Source organism: Monodon monoceros, unplaced genomic scaffold (assembly GCF_005190385.1).
Source record: "Monodon monoceros isolate NGI ecotype Baffin Bay Population unplaced genomic scaffold, NGI_Narwhal_1 Super_Scaffold_14, whole genome shotgun sequence".
Taxonomy (NCBI): Eukaryota; Metazoa; Chordata; class Mammalia; order Artiodactyla; family Monodontidae; genus Monodon; species Monodon monoceros.
Window position 1 is genome coordinate 38603422 of NW_021703770.1, and position 19428 is coordinate 38622849.

At 38.7% G+C, this 19428-nt stretch overlaps 2 protein-coding genes across 2 annotated transcripts in view; one reads left to right on the forward strand and one right to left on the reverse strand.

Moving 5' to 3' along the window:
• The first annotated feature begins 1035 nt into the window (after window positions 1-1035).
• CCNE2 (cyclin E2) lies at window positions 1036-15250 on the forward strand. Its single transcript, XM_029222777.1, has 12 exons — window positions 1036-1115; window positions 2055-2094; window positions 2191-2287; window positions 2375-2428; window positions 3359-3510; window positions 4782-4917; window positions 7159-7305; window positions 8589-8684; window positions 10180-10314; window positions 12050-12161; window positions 12920-13077; window positions 13721-15250. The coding sequence occupies exons 2-12, from the start codon at window positions 2081-2083 to the stop codon at window positions 13832-13834; spliced, it is 1215 nt and encodes a 404-aa protein (XP_029078610.1). The 5' UTR covers window positions 1036-1115; window positions 2055-2080; the 3' UTR covers window positions 13835-15250.
• The window catches only part of INTS8 (integrator complex subunit 8), a 51230-nt gene continuing 46769 nt past the window's right edge, over window positions 14968-19428 (reverse strand). The window contains exons 24-27 of the mRNA XM_029222776.1: window positions 19322-19395; window positions 19177-19241; window positions 18969-19012; window positions 14968-15356 (exon numbers count right to left, since the gene is read on the reverse strand). Of these exons, the coding sequence (XP_029078609.1) occupies window positions 15240-15356; window positions 18969-19012; window positions 19177-19241; window positions 19322-19395 (300 nt within the window). The 3' untranslated portion in view covers window positions 14968-15239. The remainder of the gene's footprint in view (window positions 15357-18968; window positions 19013-19176; window positions 19242-19321; window positions 19396-19428) is intronic.

Consider the following 19428-nt stretch of genomic DNA (forward strand, 5'->3'; position numbering starts at 1 on the left):
TCGCGCGGGCTCTGCAGGGCGCGCTGGCGGCGGCGGCGGCGGGGCGGGATCCGAGCCTGCACGTGGTGGAACCGTTCTCCCCGCCCGGCGTGACCCCCGGAGAGCCACTGTTCTCTGGCGGAAGGGGCAGTGCCGCCCTCGGCCCCGCTCCGGAGAGGTGTTTACCCTTGGGGGCCCCAGAATTGGAGGTTGAGAGGAGAGAGGGAGCGCGCGGCTTGGCGCGAGCGTTTCCTGCGCTGGAACTGCTGAGTGGGAAGCCGCCAGGCAGTGGCAGGGCGGCGGGGTGCGGATGACCCACCCACGGGGAGGGTAACCGGCTCGGCGGAGAAGAGAGCGGGAAAACAGGGTTTGATACGTACCTCGGTCCGCGGGCTGGAGCAAAGTGCACGACAGGCATCCCTGAGCATGGCTGCCCTGGGGTGCCACAGCCGGCTGCCGGTGGTCCCAGGGGACTAGGTGGCGCGCGGGAACACACGTGGCCAGCCGCGCGCCCGGCTGTGTTTACGTTCTGCAGCCGCTCCACGTTGTGCTGCAGTCCTCGCCTCCCATTGGCCAGCTCGCCAGCCAACGCTGCGCTCCTCCCGCAGGGGCGGTGGTCCCCGAGTCTCTTCAGAAAACCCGGGTTCTTGGAGGCCTAGGCGGGACAGCTAGGGTGCGCTAAGGCATGGCCACTTCCTAGCCACGCTATGCTCGCCCGAGCCGCCTCCACCTGGCCGTACGCCGGGGCCGGGCCGCGGCCTGACACCCGCGGCGTCCGAGAGTTGAAAAAGGGAGGGGACAGAAACGTACTGGCGGGAGATGAAGCCGAGCGGCGGGGAGCCGGGCTGCGGAGGAGGAGCCTCTGAGAGACTCCCTCCCGCCGCACAGGCAGGTGAAGTTCAGGTGACCGCGGACCGAGGGCTTAGGCGAGCCGGCTGTGCGGCCCCTCGAGGTGGGCGGGCGCGGACTCACGGCAGGGTGCGCCGCGCGGGCCTGCGGACTGGCGCGCGGGGGAGGGGAGCGCACTGTCCGGAGGTGTCAGTCTGAGGCGCATGCGTGCGGGGCGGGCCTGGCCCGGCCTATATATTGGGTTGGCGCCGGCGCCAGCTGAGAGCCGAGCGGTAGCGGGTCTGGCGGTGAGGAGGTGCTTGGGCGTAGGGCGGGATGCGGGAGGAGAGAAAGCCCCCCCCTCTGGGCCGATCCGTCCCGCGGGCGGGAGCCAAGGGGAGGAAAAGTGGGAGGGCTGAGAACTAGGCATCTGGGGGCGATGGGTCCCCGCGATCCGTCCCTGTCAGGACCCTTGGCAGGGGGCCTGGGAGGCGGCGGTGGATGGAGGGCTGCCCCTAAGTGGGAGGCCACGGAAAAGCCCCTCATTCTAGGGGCTTCTCTCTGCCATCCCCATTTGGGGAGCTATCCCGCAGGAGAGAGGATGGGGGTCTGGGTCTCCTTCACGGGGAGAAAAGTTCCCCCACAAGCCCAGTTTTCCTCTTTATTAATTGAACTCCCTTTCCATCACTCCCATCCCCCATCTGTAGTCGGGGTCCCGGTGCCCCTCCAAGCGATGGGCAGGGTCCGGTGGGGCTGGGAAGGAGGGAAAGGAGACTGAAGGACGTGACACAAGTTCCCTCCGCCCCCTGCTTCCCCGCCACCGCCACTCTCCAAATTGGCGCGGAACCGGCTTCTCCACAGTGTTTCGCCTCCACAACCCCCTCTCCCCGCGGCTCGGGCAGGATGGGAGGGGGGAAGTAGGGGCGCTGCCCAAGCCCCACTCGGGCTGTCCGGGGGAGAGACTGCAGGACGCAGAAGAGACCCATCTGCCTCCCTGCGCTTTCCGGGCGCTGAGGGTGGTTTGCAAATTTCTGAAGACGCTCTCATCCGGGCTGTTCATTTCGTTGAGGAAATGCAGGCATGTGTCCAAAAGCATGAGTCCGAAATCATGCACTAATATACTGCATAAGTCATCGTGGTAAGACGGCTCAGGTCATCTCCTGAGGGACTTAGTTATAACCTCTGAATGGCACTTGGAGAGTATGGATGACAATGTATTTGACTCTGGTTTTTCCTCTCACCTCCAGAGGTTTCATACACCTGAAAGAAGAGAATGTCAAGACGCAGGTAACGTTATTTGTCTTGGAAATATGTTTCAGAGTTGGCTGCTGCCTTTGAAATGCGTCACTTACTAATTAAGCTTCCTTTTTAAAAACTCTATAGTAGCCGTTTACAAGCTAAACAGCAGCCCCAGCCCAGTCAGACGGATTCCCCACAAGAAACCCAGATAATTCAGGCCAAGAAGAGAAAAACGGCCCAGGTGAGTTAAGGGGGGGAAGAGAGAGAGGAGAAAGAGGAAATTCCTTGCAGGGACTTTAGTTTAACAATGGCCTTTTCTATTTTCCAGGATGTCAAAAAAAGAAAAGAGGAGGTCATCAAGAAACATCAGTATGAGATTAGGGTAATGCAGAACTGGGCTAGGTTTGGGGGAAACAAATGTAGGACAAAACAGAATAGAATTGTGTTATTGCTTTGTGATAGGAAGGTTCCTCTGACACTTTTAATGCCCTTCGAGGTCAGCAGGAAGGCGCTTGTCTTTGGGTGGTTTTTATGTCCCTGAATCCTACTACAGCTACAGAGTAAGCCTTGACGCAGCTGGTTCCTCTTTGTAAATCCCTCCCTCTAGGAGCTGCCTGGTGCACCAGGGCCCGCCTAATCTGTCCAATGGACTGCTCTTTGTTCCCTCTCTGACTATAGTGGAGAGTCCTGATGGTTGCTCCTAGGGCATAAATAGGATGTGAGGTCACTGACAGACTGGCACCCAGCCCTTTGCCACCTATTCTTCCTATGTGTTGTACAGAAGACACTTTGGAAACAGTGGTTCTCTTTGAAACCAGCATTGACTGGCGAAAGTGTCCTTTAAGTATTTAAGTAATTGTTTCCACTTTAAAGGTCTTGTCTTCCTGTATTTGAAAGTAGTGGAAAAGGCCTTAACGAGTATGGGGCGGGGGTAGCTGTCTATAAAACAAGGTGCCCTGGCCACTATTGCTAAATACAGAGGGAAAATTTTATAATCTTGAAAGTGATTAATATTTGACTACACACGTGTTTTGTTGTTTCTCCTCTCCCTCAGTACCTAACGTCTTGTATTTCCAGAATTGTATTTTGTATAAAACATCCTACCTGTTACTCTTTATGAAGATTGAAATGAGCTATATGGTTTATTTATAAAATATGTATGTCAGCTTAGTCAGCAATGTTAGCTAATGACGGTGTTTGGGGAAAAATGTAGACTGTTTAGAAGTATTAGCTTTCATTTATAAAAGATCCAAGACAAAAGCTGGTTTGTCTATTTCACAAAGATATTCTTTTTATTTTTTTTAAATGACAGAATTGTTGGCCACCTGTATTATCTGGGGGGATCAGTCCTTGCATTATCATTGAAACACCCCACAAAGAAATAGGAACAAGCGACTTCTCCAGATTTACAAATTACAGATTTAAAAATCTTTTCATTAATCCTTCACCTTTGCCTGATTTAAGGTAAGAAAAATTTCAGTAATTTAATGTCAAAGATTAAAATTTACTGATGTAATATATGGTGCTATTTTGAGGTATTTTTTGCTTTCATTATTAGAAAAACTTGTAGAAAAACTGTTTTTTTTACTAGTCTTTAAGCATATATTATTTTAGCTGACAGTAATGCCATTTGCAAATGACATGGGTATTTAAAACATTGATTCTATAACATTATTTTCACTTGCTTGCTGAAGACTGTAAGCCTTATCAGAAGAACTCAATCACCTTATTTATTTATGATTTATTTATTTATTTATTTTTGGCTGCGTTGGGTCTTCATTGCTGTGCGCGGGCTTTCTCTAGTTGCGGTGAGCGGGGGCTACTCTTCATTGCTGTGCACAGGCTTCTCATTGTGGTGGCTTCTCTTTGTTGCGGAGCATGGGCTCTAGGGCACACAGGCTCAGTAGTTGTGGCTCACGGGCTCTAGAGCGCAGGCTCAGTAATTGTGGCGCACGGGCTTAGTTGCTCCGCAGCATGTGGGATCTTCCCGGACCAGGGATCGAACCCGTGTCCCCTGCATTGGCAGGCGGATTCTTAACCACTGTGCCACCAGGGAAACCCTGAATCACATTTTTAATGGAGTTTAAATAATTTATCTAAATTGTTAACATGGAAGTATTTTAACATGTACAGCATTTTCATTTGATAGATCAGCTATTTTTCTTTCTTACCAAGCCTACTTACTAAGGTCTATACTTTTTCTAGTTAATGAATGACTAAGAGGTACAACTTATATAAAATGTGTAGTGTAATAATTTATATTTGGCTTTAATAAGCAAATTAATGGACTCATACATTTAAACTCACCAGTCTTCCTCTTCTCCATACTGTCCCACCTTAACCCCACTGTAATGTAGTGATGATCTATTTGGAGGTGATTGAGACTGTCTCTGCTGGGATCATATGCTTTAAATATTTACTTTTTTAGTGTTGCTCTTGAGAAAACATCGTTATCTTAAACAGGTGCCTTTGTAAATTATAAATAGATGGGGACTAAAAAGCACTCTTGAAATCTGTCAATTTAGATTCTCATAGTCCAAGTTCTTGCTGTATAATTTCATGCTAAAGAAATGGTTTCTAAAAGTAGCAATTTTTCCTGATTTACTTTAAGAGGTTGTCCTTTCAAATTCTAATTCAAAGTTGGATTTCAGTGTTTGAAAGTTGAGTTTACTCTATGTGAAACAGGTAGCTTGTATATTATGTAGGTCACACAATTATTTTGCCCCTTTCCATAGCTGGGGATGTTCACAGGATGTTTGGCTAAACATGTTAAAAAAAGAGACCAGATATGTTCATGACAAACATTTTGAAGTTCTGCATTCTGAATTGGAACCACAGATGAGGTCAATACTTCTAGACTGGCTTTTAGAGGTATGTTCCAGCAATACAAATTTCCTTTTTTGTCTGTATGATGGAAAAACATTTAGACATAAATATGCTTTCCATGTGCCTTCATGGTATATTACCTATTGCCAGGAGCCATTCTGGGGGGCTACTCACTGTAGTTGAGGATACCAAAATGGAAAATGACTGCTTGATAAGAGTAAAATCATGAGGACACAGCCACTAGGTCCCATACAACCCAAACCCAATTCAGAAATTGTGGTATCTGAGTATCGCTGTGTACTAGGCACTGTGCCTGGTGCCAAGGATACTCAAGAGGAACAGAATTTGACAAGGTTTTGAATTCTGCTATGCAATGTAAAGAACCAGGACTAGGCTTCAGGACCCTCAGAAGTCCTCTTCTTCATCACCAAAATCAAATTATGATTTGAAATCCTAATTTCTATATCCTAAATGATAAGGAGGCCTTGAATATCCAGTAGCCCTAAGCCCTCGAGGCTCCATGTACCTTGCTTTTGTTATATCCCTCTATTCCTTTCAGAAATGAGCTGTACCATTAATCTAAAGGAATAATAGTGATCCAGAAGTCCCTAAATGCCTGTGCCCTAAATATCTGTGCCCTCTCTTGTTTAGGCCCATTCCCTTTCTCTGGATAATAATTCTGAAAGGATCTCTAAAATTACTGAAATGATTATTTATATTGATAACAAACTAATTTTACCCCAACCCCTGGATATTTGCTCTGTAGTTTCCCTGTCTTTAATATAGATAGAGACAATGAACTCCAAGGGGGAACTACCACAGGCTTTTTGGTGGAGAAACACACGGCAGAATAGATCTCAGAAGCTATCAGAAAAGTTCGTTAAGACTGCAAACTGTTGTCCTTTTGAGTCAGGTCATCTTATTCCTTATTCTGACTAGAAGGGAAGATTATGTTTCAATCGTGTGTACAAGAATGTAGTTGGATTTTGACTTTTCTAAATATCTAATGATCATAGATGCAACTTAAGCACAATTATGTTGATGTTATTTTATTTTGCCTTTTTATGTTACATTGATTTTTATTCAGTGGTTGTCTATCAAATTTATCCCTATTTTCCCTTAAATATATGATTATATATACAAAACCAAATATAATAAATCAAATCCAGCAGAGCATTAAACTCTACTTTGTCTTAATATTTCTTTCAACCTAGGAATGCAAAAATGGTCCAACATTTGAAAATCTATTAATAGTTTAAGGGAGAAAAATCATAAGGTTATATATCATAGATGTAAAAGATATTTTTTGAAATTCAGTATACATTCCTGATTTTTGAATATGCAATAAACTAGGGATAGATTTCCTTAACACATTAAGTGTTTATTAGAAACTCATGTATGTCTGTCCCTCTGTTTCCTCCCTACTTCATGAAGTTATTTTGAGAATTAAAAGCTTTCCCTATATTAAATGTGGAAATGACAGATACTACTTATTATTAATAACAATAGTGAAACATTAGGGGAATCCCATTATAGTCAGAAACAAGGAATAAGATAAAAATTTTGAAAAAAAAAAAAAAAAAGATAAAAATTTTGTCAATCACCATTGTTATTCATTCAGTTTTCTTCTATAATTCTTAAATGATGTAAGAACATTGAAAGGAACAGAGTTGTCATTTTGTAGTTAAATGTATATCTAGAATGATGAAGAGAATCAGTTGGAACTATTAGAGTATAAACTAAGCATAAAAACTTACCCATTTGGCATCAATAAAAATTAGATGACATATATACACTATTGACACTATGAATAAGATAGATAACTAATGAGAACCTACTGTATAGCCAAGGGAACTCTACTCAATGCTCTGTGGTGACCTAAATGGGAAGAAAATCCAAAAAAGAGGGGATATATGTATACGTAAAGCTGATTCACTTTGCTGTACAGTAGAAACTAACACAACATTGTAAAGCAACTATACGCCAATAAAAATTAATTTAAAAAACATTAGAAGCTTAATAGGAAAAAAGTACTCAGCCATAGTCAGCAAGTGTAAATGTATCTGGGAATAAACACAGTAAGTCTATGTGAAAAAAACCTATAAAACTAAGAGGACTGTAATAGGTTTATCCTATTAGCACATGTTAATTTTTCCCCCATTTTAGCTTTGGTATCCTAAAAAGCAAGTTGGACTTCAGAAAGTGTTCTGAAATCTGGTATGCTAAGAGGTAACTTTCTAATTTGGAGAAATTAATGGAATAATATTTAAATGGATTCTTCTCTAGGTGTGTGAAGTATACACACTTCATAGGGAAACATTTTATCTTGCGCAAGACTTTTTTGATAGATTTATGTTGACACAAAAGGATATAAATAAAAACATGCTTCAACTCATTGGAATTACCTCATTATTCATTGCTTCCAAACTTGAGGTAAGTTCTCAAAGTTTATCCATGGATATATTTACCGCAAACTTTTTTTGTCTTAACCAATTCATTAATCCCAGAGAATACTATGTACCACTTTTGATATGTTAATCCTTAGGAAAGATGAGTGAGTTTTTTCCAATACATTTTCTGAACACTATGATTTGGGTGGAAGGATAATTATCATGGTCCCCTTCAAAGTATCTGAGCCTATTATAAGTCCCTGGTTTAATTCTAGAACTAGTATCTAGGTGAAATGTTCCATGGCTAACTGTGCCAAACAAAATGACCAACGCTGTCTCTCTATACCTAGTTATAGCACTTGGATTCAATAAAATGGTCTCTGAAACCTAATTAACCAATCAAATGCAATAAATGCTATGTTAGGTTAGAATAATGGTCTATATCCAGCCTAGTATTTTTATATCTGATGATGGTGCTAGGATAGAAGGAAACACCTTTCCTGCCTGAGATTTTCCTTCACACGATCTCAATTTACTTTTCTTAAATTCAACACATAAGGATATCGTTAGTACCTTCATCTGAAATTTTTGAAGCCTGTATTGTTTTGAGGGTAGGAGAGGGACTGTGAATCATGCATTAATTTCCTTAAGTGTATTTTTCTCCTCTTCCACATTTTTCTTTTGAGCCTTAAGGGCTATCCCCAAATTCTGCCAAATTTGATGAATAAGTTTGTATTCAGTATATCCTTACCTGAAATCACATGGTGTGTTTCAGATACCTTTCTAGACTGAAATCTTGATCTTTAGCCTGTTCTCATCTGTGGCAACATCTCTTCTACTCCTCTGGTCATTCTAGTTGTTATTCTCTGAACTGTTAAGACAGACCTGTCATCAACGAAACTGCACAAATTATTGTTTGAATAACCATACTTTTGTACTAGGATAAAGTTAATGTTTTCAATTTCTAGACCTTATTTGTTGAGTATCTTGTTTTAGTCTGATATACTAGGCAATCCTAAAACAAGTTTGGCTTTTCGTTTTAACCAGTCACTGAAATGACTGGTTAAAATAGTCTAATTGTTTATTAACTAAGATTCAAACTCAGTTCTATAAAAATGTTTCAATCAATATAGTTGGCTAATTTAGATACCCAGGTATGAAAAATATCTTTAAAGGTAAGGTTGCTTTGGCTATCATAGAATTATTTTATTAAGATTTATAATCATTTTGTCCTTTAAAAATGAAGCCTAGATTGGTTTGTATATAATTCTTTTGTTTTAATCTCACTCTCAACTGTGCTTGATACTAATTAAATCTATTTTAAAGGAAATCTACGCTCCTAAGCTGCAAGAGTTTGCTTACGTCACTGATGGTGCTTGCAGTGAAGAGGATATCTTAAGGATGGAACTCATTATATTAAAGGTAATAATGTATCTTTATTATTTCTAGTTGCAATTTAATAACTGTAATTTACTAAACTCAAAGACTACAATGTTAAGTAGTCAAAACTGAGATTTTAGTATTAGGATCCAGTTCTAAGACGGGAGGGGAATTTGCTTAACCTGTAAACTCTATTTTTCTGTATCTTTCAATTCTCCTTTATTGAGAATATTATTTCTTAATTTAAAAGTGTTTAACAACACTTTCGAAACTTATAGGTAGTTAGCATATCATGTGTATATAAATGAATTCCAACAGTGATTCTCAAATCTTAGTTCTGATTTTCCACTTCTTCCAGCAGGTGGAGAATGAGAATTATTTCACTGCCTTTTTTCTTTTCTATATGCATGGGAAAGGCTTTTAATAGAAGGGTAAAGAAGCATTAAGATGTTTAATTGGAATTATACTCCAATAAAGATGTTAAAAAACAAACAAAAAAAAGAAAGTAAAGAGCTAGTTGAAAAAAAAAAAGATGTTTAATTGGGCCTTGAATTAGAGATTAAAGGGTGAATGTTAGCTACTAGAAAGTATGTTATGAAATTTGAGCATCTTGGTTTTATAAATAGGACACAAGAAAACACAATCAATATGACTTTCATTTACAAGATTATCTGTAAACTGTATACATTATAATATAAATTTGTTATGTTTATAAACATTCAGATTGATAGCTCTGTAAGAATGGGATCTTGTTGGCATGCTGATATTCTTTTCAAAAGAAATTTTTTTATTGAAATATACTTGATTTTCAATGTTGTGTTAGTTTTAGGTGTACAGCAAAGTGATTCAGTTTTATATATATATATTTTTTCAGATTCTTTTCCATTATAGGGTATTATAAGACACTGAATATAGTTCTAATATGTTCTAGTAACAAAGTTATCCAGATTCAGACCTGAAGTATAGTATGAGGATATATAATGGGAAGATGGAATCCTCTGGGTGGTCCTACAGGCATTAAGACTCTCTGTTCTCTCCTAATTATTTTTGACTTCTTATAAATGGTAAAGTCCCAGGGCTTCATGGAGAGAATCATAAATTAGGATTTGTCTTTTTTTTAGCTTTTACATGTTGAACAGAAGCCATTATAGATCACATAAAGAAAAAGTGTAGAATCAGTTCTTTGGAGATCTGAATGGAATTAGCTGTGGAGTTATTGAATAAAATTAAAAGGGCAGTTTCAATAAAGAATACGTTTGGAAGATGAGGGGCTGCAAGAAATGAGAAAAGTAGGAATGAAAAATAGGTCCAAGGAACTTTGTCAATAAAGATAACTAGAGAAGAATAAAGGGGTCTGTATCAATAATAGACTAAAACACAAGCAGCTTTAGATTGTGAGGTATCTATAAATAGTTATGAAAATAGGAAGAAATATGCCCAAAGCAAAAAGTTTCTTAAATGACTATTTAAGGAAGTACCTATATAATGTGGTATATATACCTACACTTATTAACAGGCATTTTAATTTCATTAACAGGCTTTAAAATGGGAACTTTGTCCTGTAACAGTCATCTCCTGGCTAAATCTCTTCCTCCAAGTTGATGCTCTTAAAGATGCTCCTAAAGTTCTTCTACCTCAGTATTCTCAGGAAAAGTTCATTCAAATAGCTCAGGTATTGATATTTTTATTGAATATTTGCTAATGTTTTTAATTACAGGTTTTGTTTAGGGTATTTATAGTGCTAAATAGGCAACACAACAAAATGACAGCATACTGAATTAAATTCATTCCTTAATTGACTAGAACAAAACTTCTGATGCATAAAATTCTGTCCCCAATATTTACATTGCTTACTGAAAATTCTAGAAAACAAAGTTTTAAAACTTGCATGTAAATATATTATGAGCACTTTTTACTCTTTAGGAGTATGAGGTAGAGAGTTAAATACCTCTTTTTGATGTAACATGGGGAAAGGTATTTTTCAGCCAGTTGTTTTAGGTTTTATAATAGTATGAAATTATTCTGTAAAATTATCTTACACTCGTATTTGAATATACAGGGAACCTATTTTATGTGTTAAAATTAAAATCACCTAATTTAGTTATAACATTATTTAAAACTTTAAGTTTAAATTAAACTTTCCTAGGCCAGTGTATAACAAATATTCTAAGAAAGTAATTACAGGAGGAGGGTACCATTCTTTCCTGCCTGCTTCTCATAAGTAGGACCTTAAGGCTGCTGTACCTGCCATATATAAGTGAAGAACACCCAGATTCTTATTCTGTGTAGGATGTGAAAATCTTACACATGGAACTGAAGAAACTGTGGTACTCTGGATGGGTTTAAGTAACCTACGTTGAAATTCAACTTGTGTTTTAGTAAACTCATTATGAACACTAAAACTGGAGAACCAGTAAATATATTAGAATTGGTTCATTTTGTAGAACTTTCTAATGAAGTCATATTAATTTTTTCCCTCAGATTTCCTAGCATCCCAGATTATCCTAGGCAGCTAAACGCTTTTGATAGGGCAAACCTTTGATAAGCTGATAAACAGTGTGGAAAGCTTCTAGAGGTATATAATAGTAATAATTCATTTCCAACTCCTCTACTCGTGTTTCTGTCTTCTGGACCCATGGGGACAAAAATAAGTTTTATTTCACTGGACAGGTATCACCTCAGGCCTCTGAAATCTAACCTTTTTACATAATTTCACTGATCGTTGTTCAGATCTCTTACTGCCTGGATTGTACTACCTCTCAACTCATCTGTTTAGAAACATGTTCCCTTCTTGTGTTTCTGCTTCACCACAGTCTAAGGGATTGTTCTTAAAATGTAATTTCCCTGATTTAAAATCTTCTAGTAACTTCAATAATCAGTCAGAACTTTAAAGTTCTGACTTCTTAAAGACCCTTTATGATCTAACCTAGGCCATGCCTCTCCAGCAACCCCCTTTTTTTAAAATAATGAAGGAAAGATATTCCTTATGTCATATTTTTTACCTTACGTGTTCTGACTTGAGTTCCAAAGAAAAGTAATCCTTTCTCATTTATCTTTGTAAATTCTGTTTCCTATATCTAGAACACTCTCTACCTCCCAGTCTTCCTGGCTACCTTGTATTTTAAGACTCATTTAAGCAGAAGTCTTCCCTGTCTTCCCCACTCTGGATCAGGTGCGCTTCCTAATAGTACACATCATGCTATATCGTAACAATCCTTTACTTGTTTATTAACAAGATTGAACTTCCTGCAGGGTGGCAGCTTATTTCTCTTTGGATCCCTGTAGTTTTAGCACTTCTTGGCATATGGTCCACATGATAAGCAATCTAAAATGCTAGCTGATGATGTTTAGTAGCGACATGTAGTACTCATCCTTCTCCTAAATTCTTATACTTTTTCCTCTGTTAGCTTTTAGATCTGTGTATTCTTGCCATCGATTCATTAGAATTCCAGTACAGAATACTCGCTGCTGCTGCCTTGTGCCATTTTACCTCTCGTGAAGTGGTTAAGAAAGCCTCAGGTAAGACAGTGTATTTTGTTCTCTTCTTACCCATTCACAAATTTTAAAGGGACTATTTTGAACTTAGCATCCTGCTAAACAAGAATTTAAAATTTTAATGGAAAAAAGTCAGCAGTTTAGCGATTATCTTCCCTTCTATTAGAAGTACTTTCTAATCCTCAATATATATCCACAAACAAAAAATAAGGTCAAATGGAATTTAAATCCAGTTGAAGTTAGTCAATATAATTATAGCTCCGCATTAAAGAGTTCTTTGGGTTTTGACAATTTCAATTTCCTATGTAGCAGGTACTGGCTAAGAAGCTCTAAGTCTTTTTCTCCCTCAAAATAGTCACATTATAAACATATTTGAGAGTGATAGTCTGTTTTGACTTGCTAAACTTGTTTTATTTTAATTTTTTTAAAGTACAGTTGATTTACAACGTTGTGCCAATCTCTGCTGTGCAGCAAAGTGACTCAGTTATACATATAGAGACATGCTTTTTTTATATTCTTTTCCATTATGGTTTATCACAGGATGTTGAATATAGTTCTCTGCGCTATACAGTAGGACCTTGTTTATCCATCCTATATACAGTAGTTTACAGCTGCTAATCCCACATAAACTCATTGATTTTGGTTTATATTATGTGCTTGTTTTGGTTTCCTTTTTTACATGAATTTTAAATTAACTATCTTTAAATTCTGAAGCACAAGCAAATAAGTAGGCATATGTTTCTGATGTAACCTTCACATTTTTCTAACTTTTCTTTATCTAGGTTTGGAATGGGACAACATTTCTGAATGTGTAGACTGGATGGTGCCTTTTGTCAGCATAGTAAAAAGTACTAGCCCAGTGAAGCTGAAGGTTTTTAAGAAGATTTCTATGGAAGACAGACACAATATACAGACACATACAAATTATCTGGCTATGCTGGTATGTTTCTTTCTTGTAGTTTTTTGGTCTTACTATTTGGTAAGTCACTGAAACTGATAGTAAGGCTACTACGGAATAATATTTCAAGCAGTTATATAAGATGGTAGGGGATAGAAAGTTCCAGTGGGCACACTGATTTCAAAATGTAGAAAAGCTGGGCTTCCCTGGTGGCGCAGTGGTTGGAAGTCCGCCTGCCGATGCAGGGGACACGGGTTCGTGCCCCGGTCCGGAAAGATCCCACGTGCCGCGGAGCGGCTGGGCCCGTGAACCATGGCCGCTGAGCCTGCACGTCCGGAGCCTGTGCTCCGCAACGGTAGAGGCCACAACAGTGAGAGGCCCGCGTACTGCAAAAAAAAAAAAAAAATGTAGAAAAGCTAATAAAATAACTTTGAAGTCAAAGCAAGATTTATGAAGTGTCTCAAGATTAATGCCAATAGTCCAGGTAAGAGTTTTTAAAAATACAAGTTGCAGGCAGTTGAACCTCTAAAATATGACTAATCACAGTTGCAAACACATAAAGAGAGGATTATATTAGGCCTACGTAGTCTCAAATTAGTACACAGAAGCCTTGTTTGACTTTGTTTTACCATATCAATGCTTTATCTTAGCTGTTAACCTCTGCATGATTTCTTCACATGTACAGGATGAAGTAAATTATATAAACACCTTCAGAAAGGGGGGACAGTTGTCACCAGTTTGCAATGGAGGCATTATGACACCACCGAAGAGCACTGAAAAACCACCAGGAAAACACTAAAGTTAACTGAGCAAACAAGTTGGAAGTGATGAAGTGCTGTGTAGCATTTCATAGAACTTAACTACTTAAGTCTTACAGGAAAATAGTGCTGTGGCTGTCCTGGCCGATTCAGAAGTTTCACTGGCATTCTCTGATTTAAAAAAACCACTTAAAATTGGCACTAAGGAGGAAATTTAACTCCTATATTCGCTGTTTAAAGAAACAGCAGGACTTGTTTACAAAGATGACTTCATTCCCAACATTGACTGGATAGAAGCCAGCCATGATTCATGACAAGAATTTCTTTGATACGGTGTTACTATGTTTATCTTGATAAACTAGGAATTTCATCATTGGAGTTTTTGACTAGATAAGTGCTACCTTACAGGGTACATTAAGTGATACAGTACTTTGAATCTAGTTTTTAGATTCTCAAAATTTATGAACTCTTAACTAGTGCAATTTGGTTCTTGAAAATAAAATTTAAACTTGTTTACAAAGGTTTAGTTTTGTAATAAGGTGACTAATTTATCTATAGCTGCTGTAGCAAGCTATTATAAAACTTGAATTTTTAAAAATGGTGAACTTTAATCTGTTTGACTATGTTTATTTGCCTTGCCATAACATTTTTAACCAGTAAATCTTAGATGAACATGGTGTTTAAACTGTGCTCTAAACAGTGGGAATGCCAAAGAAATTATAAACAAGATAAATGCTGTGGCTCCTACATGGGGCTTTGACGTATAAGTTGCTTTATAATAACTTTTTCGTACATCACAATTTGGGCGAAAAACTTAAGTACCCTTTCAAACTATTTATATGAGAAAGTCACTTTATTACTCTAAAAAAAAAAATCTTTAGGGTTATCTCAATTTAGTGTGACTAAGGCTTTATTTATGTTTGCAAAACTGCTAAGGTCCTTTTTAAATTCCTACATTATGAGTTAAGGACAGTGTCAAAGTGATAAAGCTTAACACTTGACCTAAACTTGTATTTTCTTAAGGCAGAAAAGCAGTAAATGTATACGACTCCTAGAAATCTATTTATTTAAAAAACAAAACAAAACCTTGACATAAGAACTTGCTGTATATAGCTACTTCTACGTAAATATTTTAGTTTTTTAAAAATGAAATTTCAGCCTCAAAAGTGGATTTGATTAGAAAAATTATACTAGATTACTAGTTTATTCTATTACTGGACATGTGAATCTCTTCTTCCTTTGAAGAAATTATAAATTTAAGCTATTGTTATGGTGTGAAGTCTTCTGTAGAGTTTTTGTTTTTAAACTAATATGTTTCAGTATTTTGTCTGAAAAGAAAACGCCACTAAGTATGTAAATATGTATTATATAAACTTAATCTTTTAATACTGTTTATTTTTAGCCCATTGTTTAAAAAATAAAAGTTAAAAAATTTTAACTAACTGCTTAAAAGTAAAGTTTTGCCATTGCTTGAAGAAACTTTTTTTTCCTTCTCTGCGCTGCCAGCTGTAACACTTCTTCTGGGTTGCTTGCGTTCAATTCTGTCTGGCCGATGGCTTTGATCTTCCAAAACAGAAAAGTGATGTTATTAGAGGTCTGGTCAAAAACAAAGTTTTGCTAGTATACAAAATATAAAACTACCTACTTGCTAACAATGATAAACTGAACCTCTAATTGTAGATGCTAAGAGGTGTAGAAGAAATTAACAAAGACTGACTGGAGCCACTCAAGGAAAAGATCAATTACTGAACCATAGTTTGTGGAATTATCTTCAGTAACATTAAGTAAATTCATGTAAATTTATTTGACTAAAAATACCAGTAAAGGGACTTCCCTGGTGGTCCAGTGGCTAAGACTCCATGCTCCCAGTGCAGGGGGCCCGGGTTCGATTCCCTGGTCAGGGAACTAGATCCCACATGCTGCACCTAAGACCTGGTGCAGCCAGATAAATAAATAAAGTATCTTAAAAAAAACAGTAAATAAACTCTACATGTAATCTGACACATTTTTACAATTAAGGCTCCTACAAAATAACTTGAAATATCAAAATTCATGTTTCAGGGCTTCACTTTTTTAATACGTAAAATATATCTAGTTTGCTCAGCACTATAATACATAATGACCCTTCTCTTTCATGATTAGAAATACTTGAGCCTGATAAAAATCCATAATAGTATTCTGCCATGGAGTGTTTTGTGAGAGCATGTTTTAGGACCTTAAAATTACCTTTTGTTTAAAGAAGTTCCTATATATATATATATATATATTTTTTTTTAAACAAAAACTATTCTGATAGGTAGCCTGAAGGGAGCTAAGACTATCCAGAAATGGTCATCAGTTAGGTTAGTGGGTAGGAGGAACTGTGGATGATGCCATTTCCACATGAAAGAATACATGTGGAAAAACCTAGTAGTGGGGTATAACTAAAGAGTTATTTCAGACAAAGTATCCTGAAGACGACTGGCTATAAAAGTTCAAAGTATAAGACAGAAATTGAAATAGGAGCCAGATATTTGAGAGAAATAACACGTCCTAGATGGGTAGTGGTCAAAACCATGAGGGGATGAGGTTACCTAGGGAGAATGCAGGGCAATCAGAAAATACCCAAGGACTAACTTCTTGGGAAAACCAAGTTTAAGGGGTAGACAGAGGGAAATACCCACAAAGAAGAAAAGGCAGAAGAGTCAGGGAGAAGAAATGAGTAAAAATGCCGGGGAAGCCAAAGGAATAAAGAATTTCAAGAAGGAAGGAGTGTAAACAACAGGATAAAGACCGAAAAGTATTCACTGGCTTTGGCATTTGGTGACCCTTGAGAACAGTTAGAGTGGGGACGGCAGAAGTCAAATTGTATTGGATCAAGGAGCTTTAAAAAACTAGGCAGAGGGCTTCCCTGGTGGCGCAGTGGTTGAGAGTCCGCCTGCCGATGCAGGGGACGTGGGTTCGTGCCCCGGTCTGGGAAGATCCCACATGCCGCGGAGCGGCTGGGCCCGTGAGCCATGGCCGCTGAGCCTGCGCGTCCAGAGCCTGTGCTCCGCAACGGGAGAGGCCACGACAGTGAGAGGCCCACGTACCGCAAAAAAAAAAAACTAGGCAGAGAAGGGATGAGAGAGAGGTGGAGTACAGTCAAGAGAAGTTTCTATTAAGGATGAAATAGTTTATAGGTATGGGAGTGGTTGACAATATAGGAGAGGAGATAACTAACTGAAAGGGACAATCACTGAAAGGATAGAATCAAAAGCATAAAAACTTGTCTTCATCAAGGAGTAGCATAAGCTTTTACTGACTAAAAGCGTGGACTTAACAATGAATACAGTTGTCAATTATTTTGAAGGTGGAAAGCAGGGACCTGAAACAGGAATGTGAAGCTGCCACTCATGGGGCCACAACTCCCAAGACTATATAACTTTCACAAGGACAGGGGCTGGTCAGTCTTTTTTCTGGTCTACTCCAAACAGACAAGGAAGTTACTGAAAATGGAAAAGGGAGAGAGGACAGGGGCTTAATAGGGTGAAAGTCTACAATATTCCCTAAAAAAGAATGCAGACCACTGACCACTGGCAGGTAAACAAAAGAAATGAGCGGCCAGCTAAGGTTGGAGGCCATGGTTTGGTAGTGGCACAAGTTTATACAGCTGTAGGATTTTTTCCAACAGAACTCAGTGGCTCAGGGGAAAAAAAGCATAAATTTTTGAACTGATTCAGGGTTGGGACTTTTCCAGATGAAGCAAAAGACAAAAAAGCAAAGATGCTGAAAATATTAATCAGAGTAGTCCCGACAGTCAATCATAGATAGAAGGGGTTCCCAAATCTGGTTTATAATCAGAACTACCTGGGAAAACTTAAAAATTGGATCCCAGGGTCTCATCTCAGATCAAATGAATCAGTATCTCTGAGAGTACACAGGCCAGTATTTGCTGTACTCAAGGTCAGTAGGGAAGGAACAGAAGTTGGAAAAGGGCTGACAGACTGGGGAAAACCTGGTCATGAACCTGAACATCTCACTGATGATGAGGAACATGGGAGCCCGGAAGTAAGAAAGGGATCGATTACTGGCACAGAGATCTTATGTAGAGCAATTCTGACAAAAAGGTCTGGCCATAGGTGGCTGATGAAGAGTAAAGGTGATAATGGAACCCGGAGTGCCAGGGGTGTTGGATAAGTTGATCACATGTCTTTTGATGCATGCACAGGAACATCCAGGTAGTTGTTTAGATGAGCTAGTAAGGAGGTAGGTGTAAGCTTCCAAGGAGAAAGGGCTTAAAAAATGATACAAGTAGAGATAGTCTAGAAATGCCATCAGGGAACTGGGAAATTTTCAGCATTGCCTTCCAGCCCTGGATAAGTTGGAAATGGGAGAATGAGTAGTCTCCAATTAAGTGGAACTGGACCATGTTCTTTTTCCTCTTTTTTTTTTTTTTGAAAGATGCTGTTGTTATTCTGTTTCCTCTAAATAATGGCCATACAATTTAGTCCAAGTAAAAAGCTTTAAAGGACACTTAATAAACGGCATATACTTTTATTAATGAGTGAAAGAGCAAAGAGAAAACATATATGGTAATAGTGACACAGCAAATGTTAGGCTTGTAAAAATGACCATGAATTTGTAATGTTTTGGTTTATAAGTCAAATTTAAATAAATAATTCATCCATCAAGTAACTACTGAGCATCTATTATTTGCCAGGCACCATTCTAGGTATCAACTGTGACAAAACCAATTCCTACCTCATGGGGAAACAGCCAATAAATAAGTAAATATACAGTATGTCAGTTGTAGATAAGTGCTATGGAGAAAAGTTTTAAAAGGGAAATGAGAATAAGAGTATTGGAGGGAAAGGGGGAGAGACATTGCTATTTTATAAGATGGTCAGGAAAGGACAATTACTTCTTAAGAAGGTGACATTTGAGAAGAGACCTGAGGGGAGTTAAAAGAATGTTCCTGCAAGAGAAAATTTCACAGGCCATTCGGTAGTGAACGTTCTTGGCATGTTCAAAGAACAGTAGGGGTACTGGTGTAGGAGAAGTTAGCAAGGGAGAGTTGAATGAATAGCTAGAGGTCAAGTCACATGTGGCCTTGCAGGCCACTGTAAGGACTTTGATGCTGTATGAGACAGGAAATCGTTTACTATTAGGGAAATTAAGCACATCATTGAAGAATCAAGGCATAAAATAACTTACCGCAATTTGTCTTTTATCTGTTTCTCCTCTTTTGTGATGAAGATCTAAATGAATTAGTTAAGAATAATAAATTTGATACTATTAAATATCACGATAGATTCTCAACTGTTCTTTGTTTTTTATTTAGAAAATACACAATATTAAATACTTCTTTAATTTACAGAAATGAATTGTTCTAACATCACACACATATGTTGATGAAGGATACAAGTCAAGTATTCCAAAATGGTAACATCCCATATGTAGTCATAGTAGGAGTCCATAGCATCATGACTGAAAAACAGAACTCAGTTACTTCCTCTTTCTTAAGCAGAAAAATTTCAACTTCATTTTATTTCAAAAACCATTCATACCTGTTTTGTTCCTGCAGTGATTTAAAGGCTGTTTTGTAGTCAATCTCTCTGAGGAACTGACATAAAATTGCCACCTACATAAAAAAAGAATTGAAAATGGTTTCATG

Bases quoted from the DNA above. Each gene is read 5' to 3' on its own strand.
- CCNE2 (XM_029222777.1), top strand. The intron at 7,306-8,588 runs GTAAGTTCTCAA...TCTATTTTAAAG, and splicing joins TCATTGCTTCCAAACTTGAG to GAAATCTACGCTCCTAAGCT. The intron at 13,078-13,720 runs GTATGTTTCTTT...TCACATGTACAG, and splicing joins CAAATTATCTGGCTATGCTG to GATGAAGTAAATTATATAAA.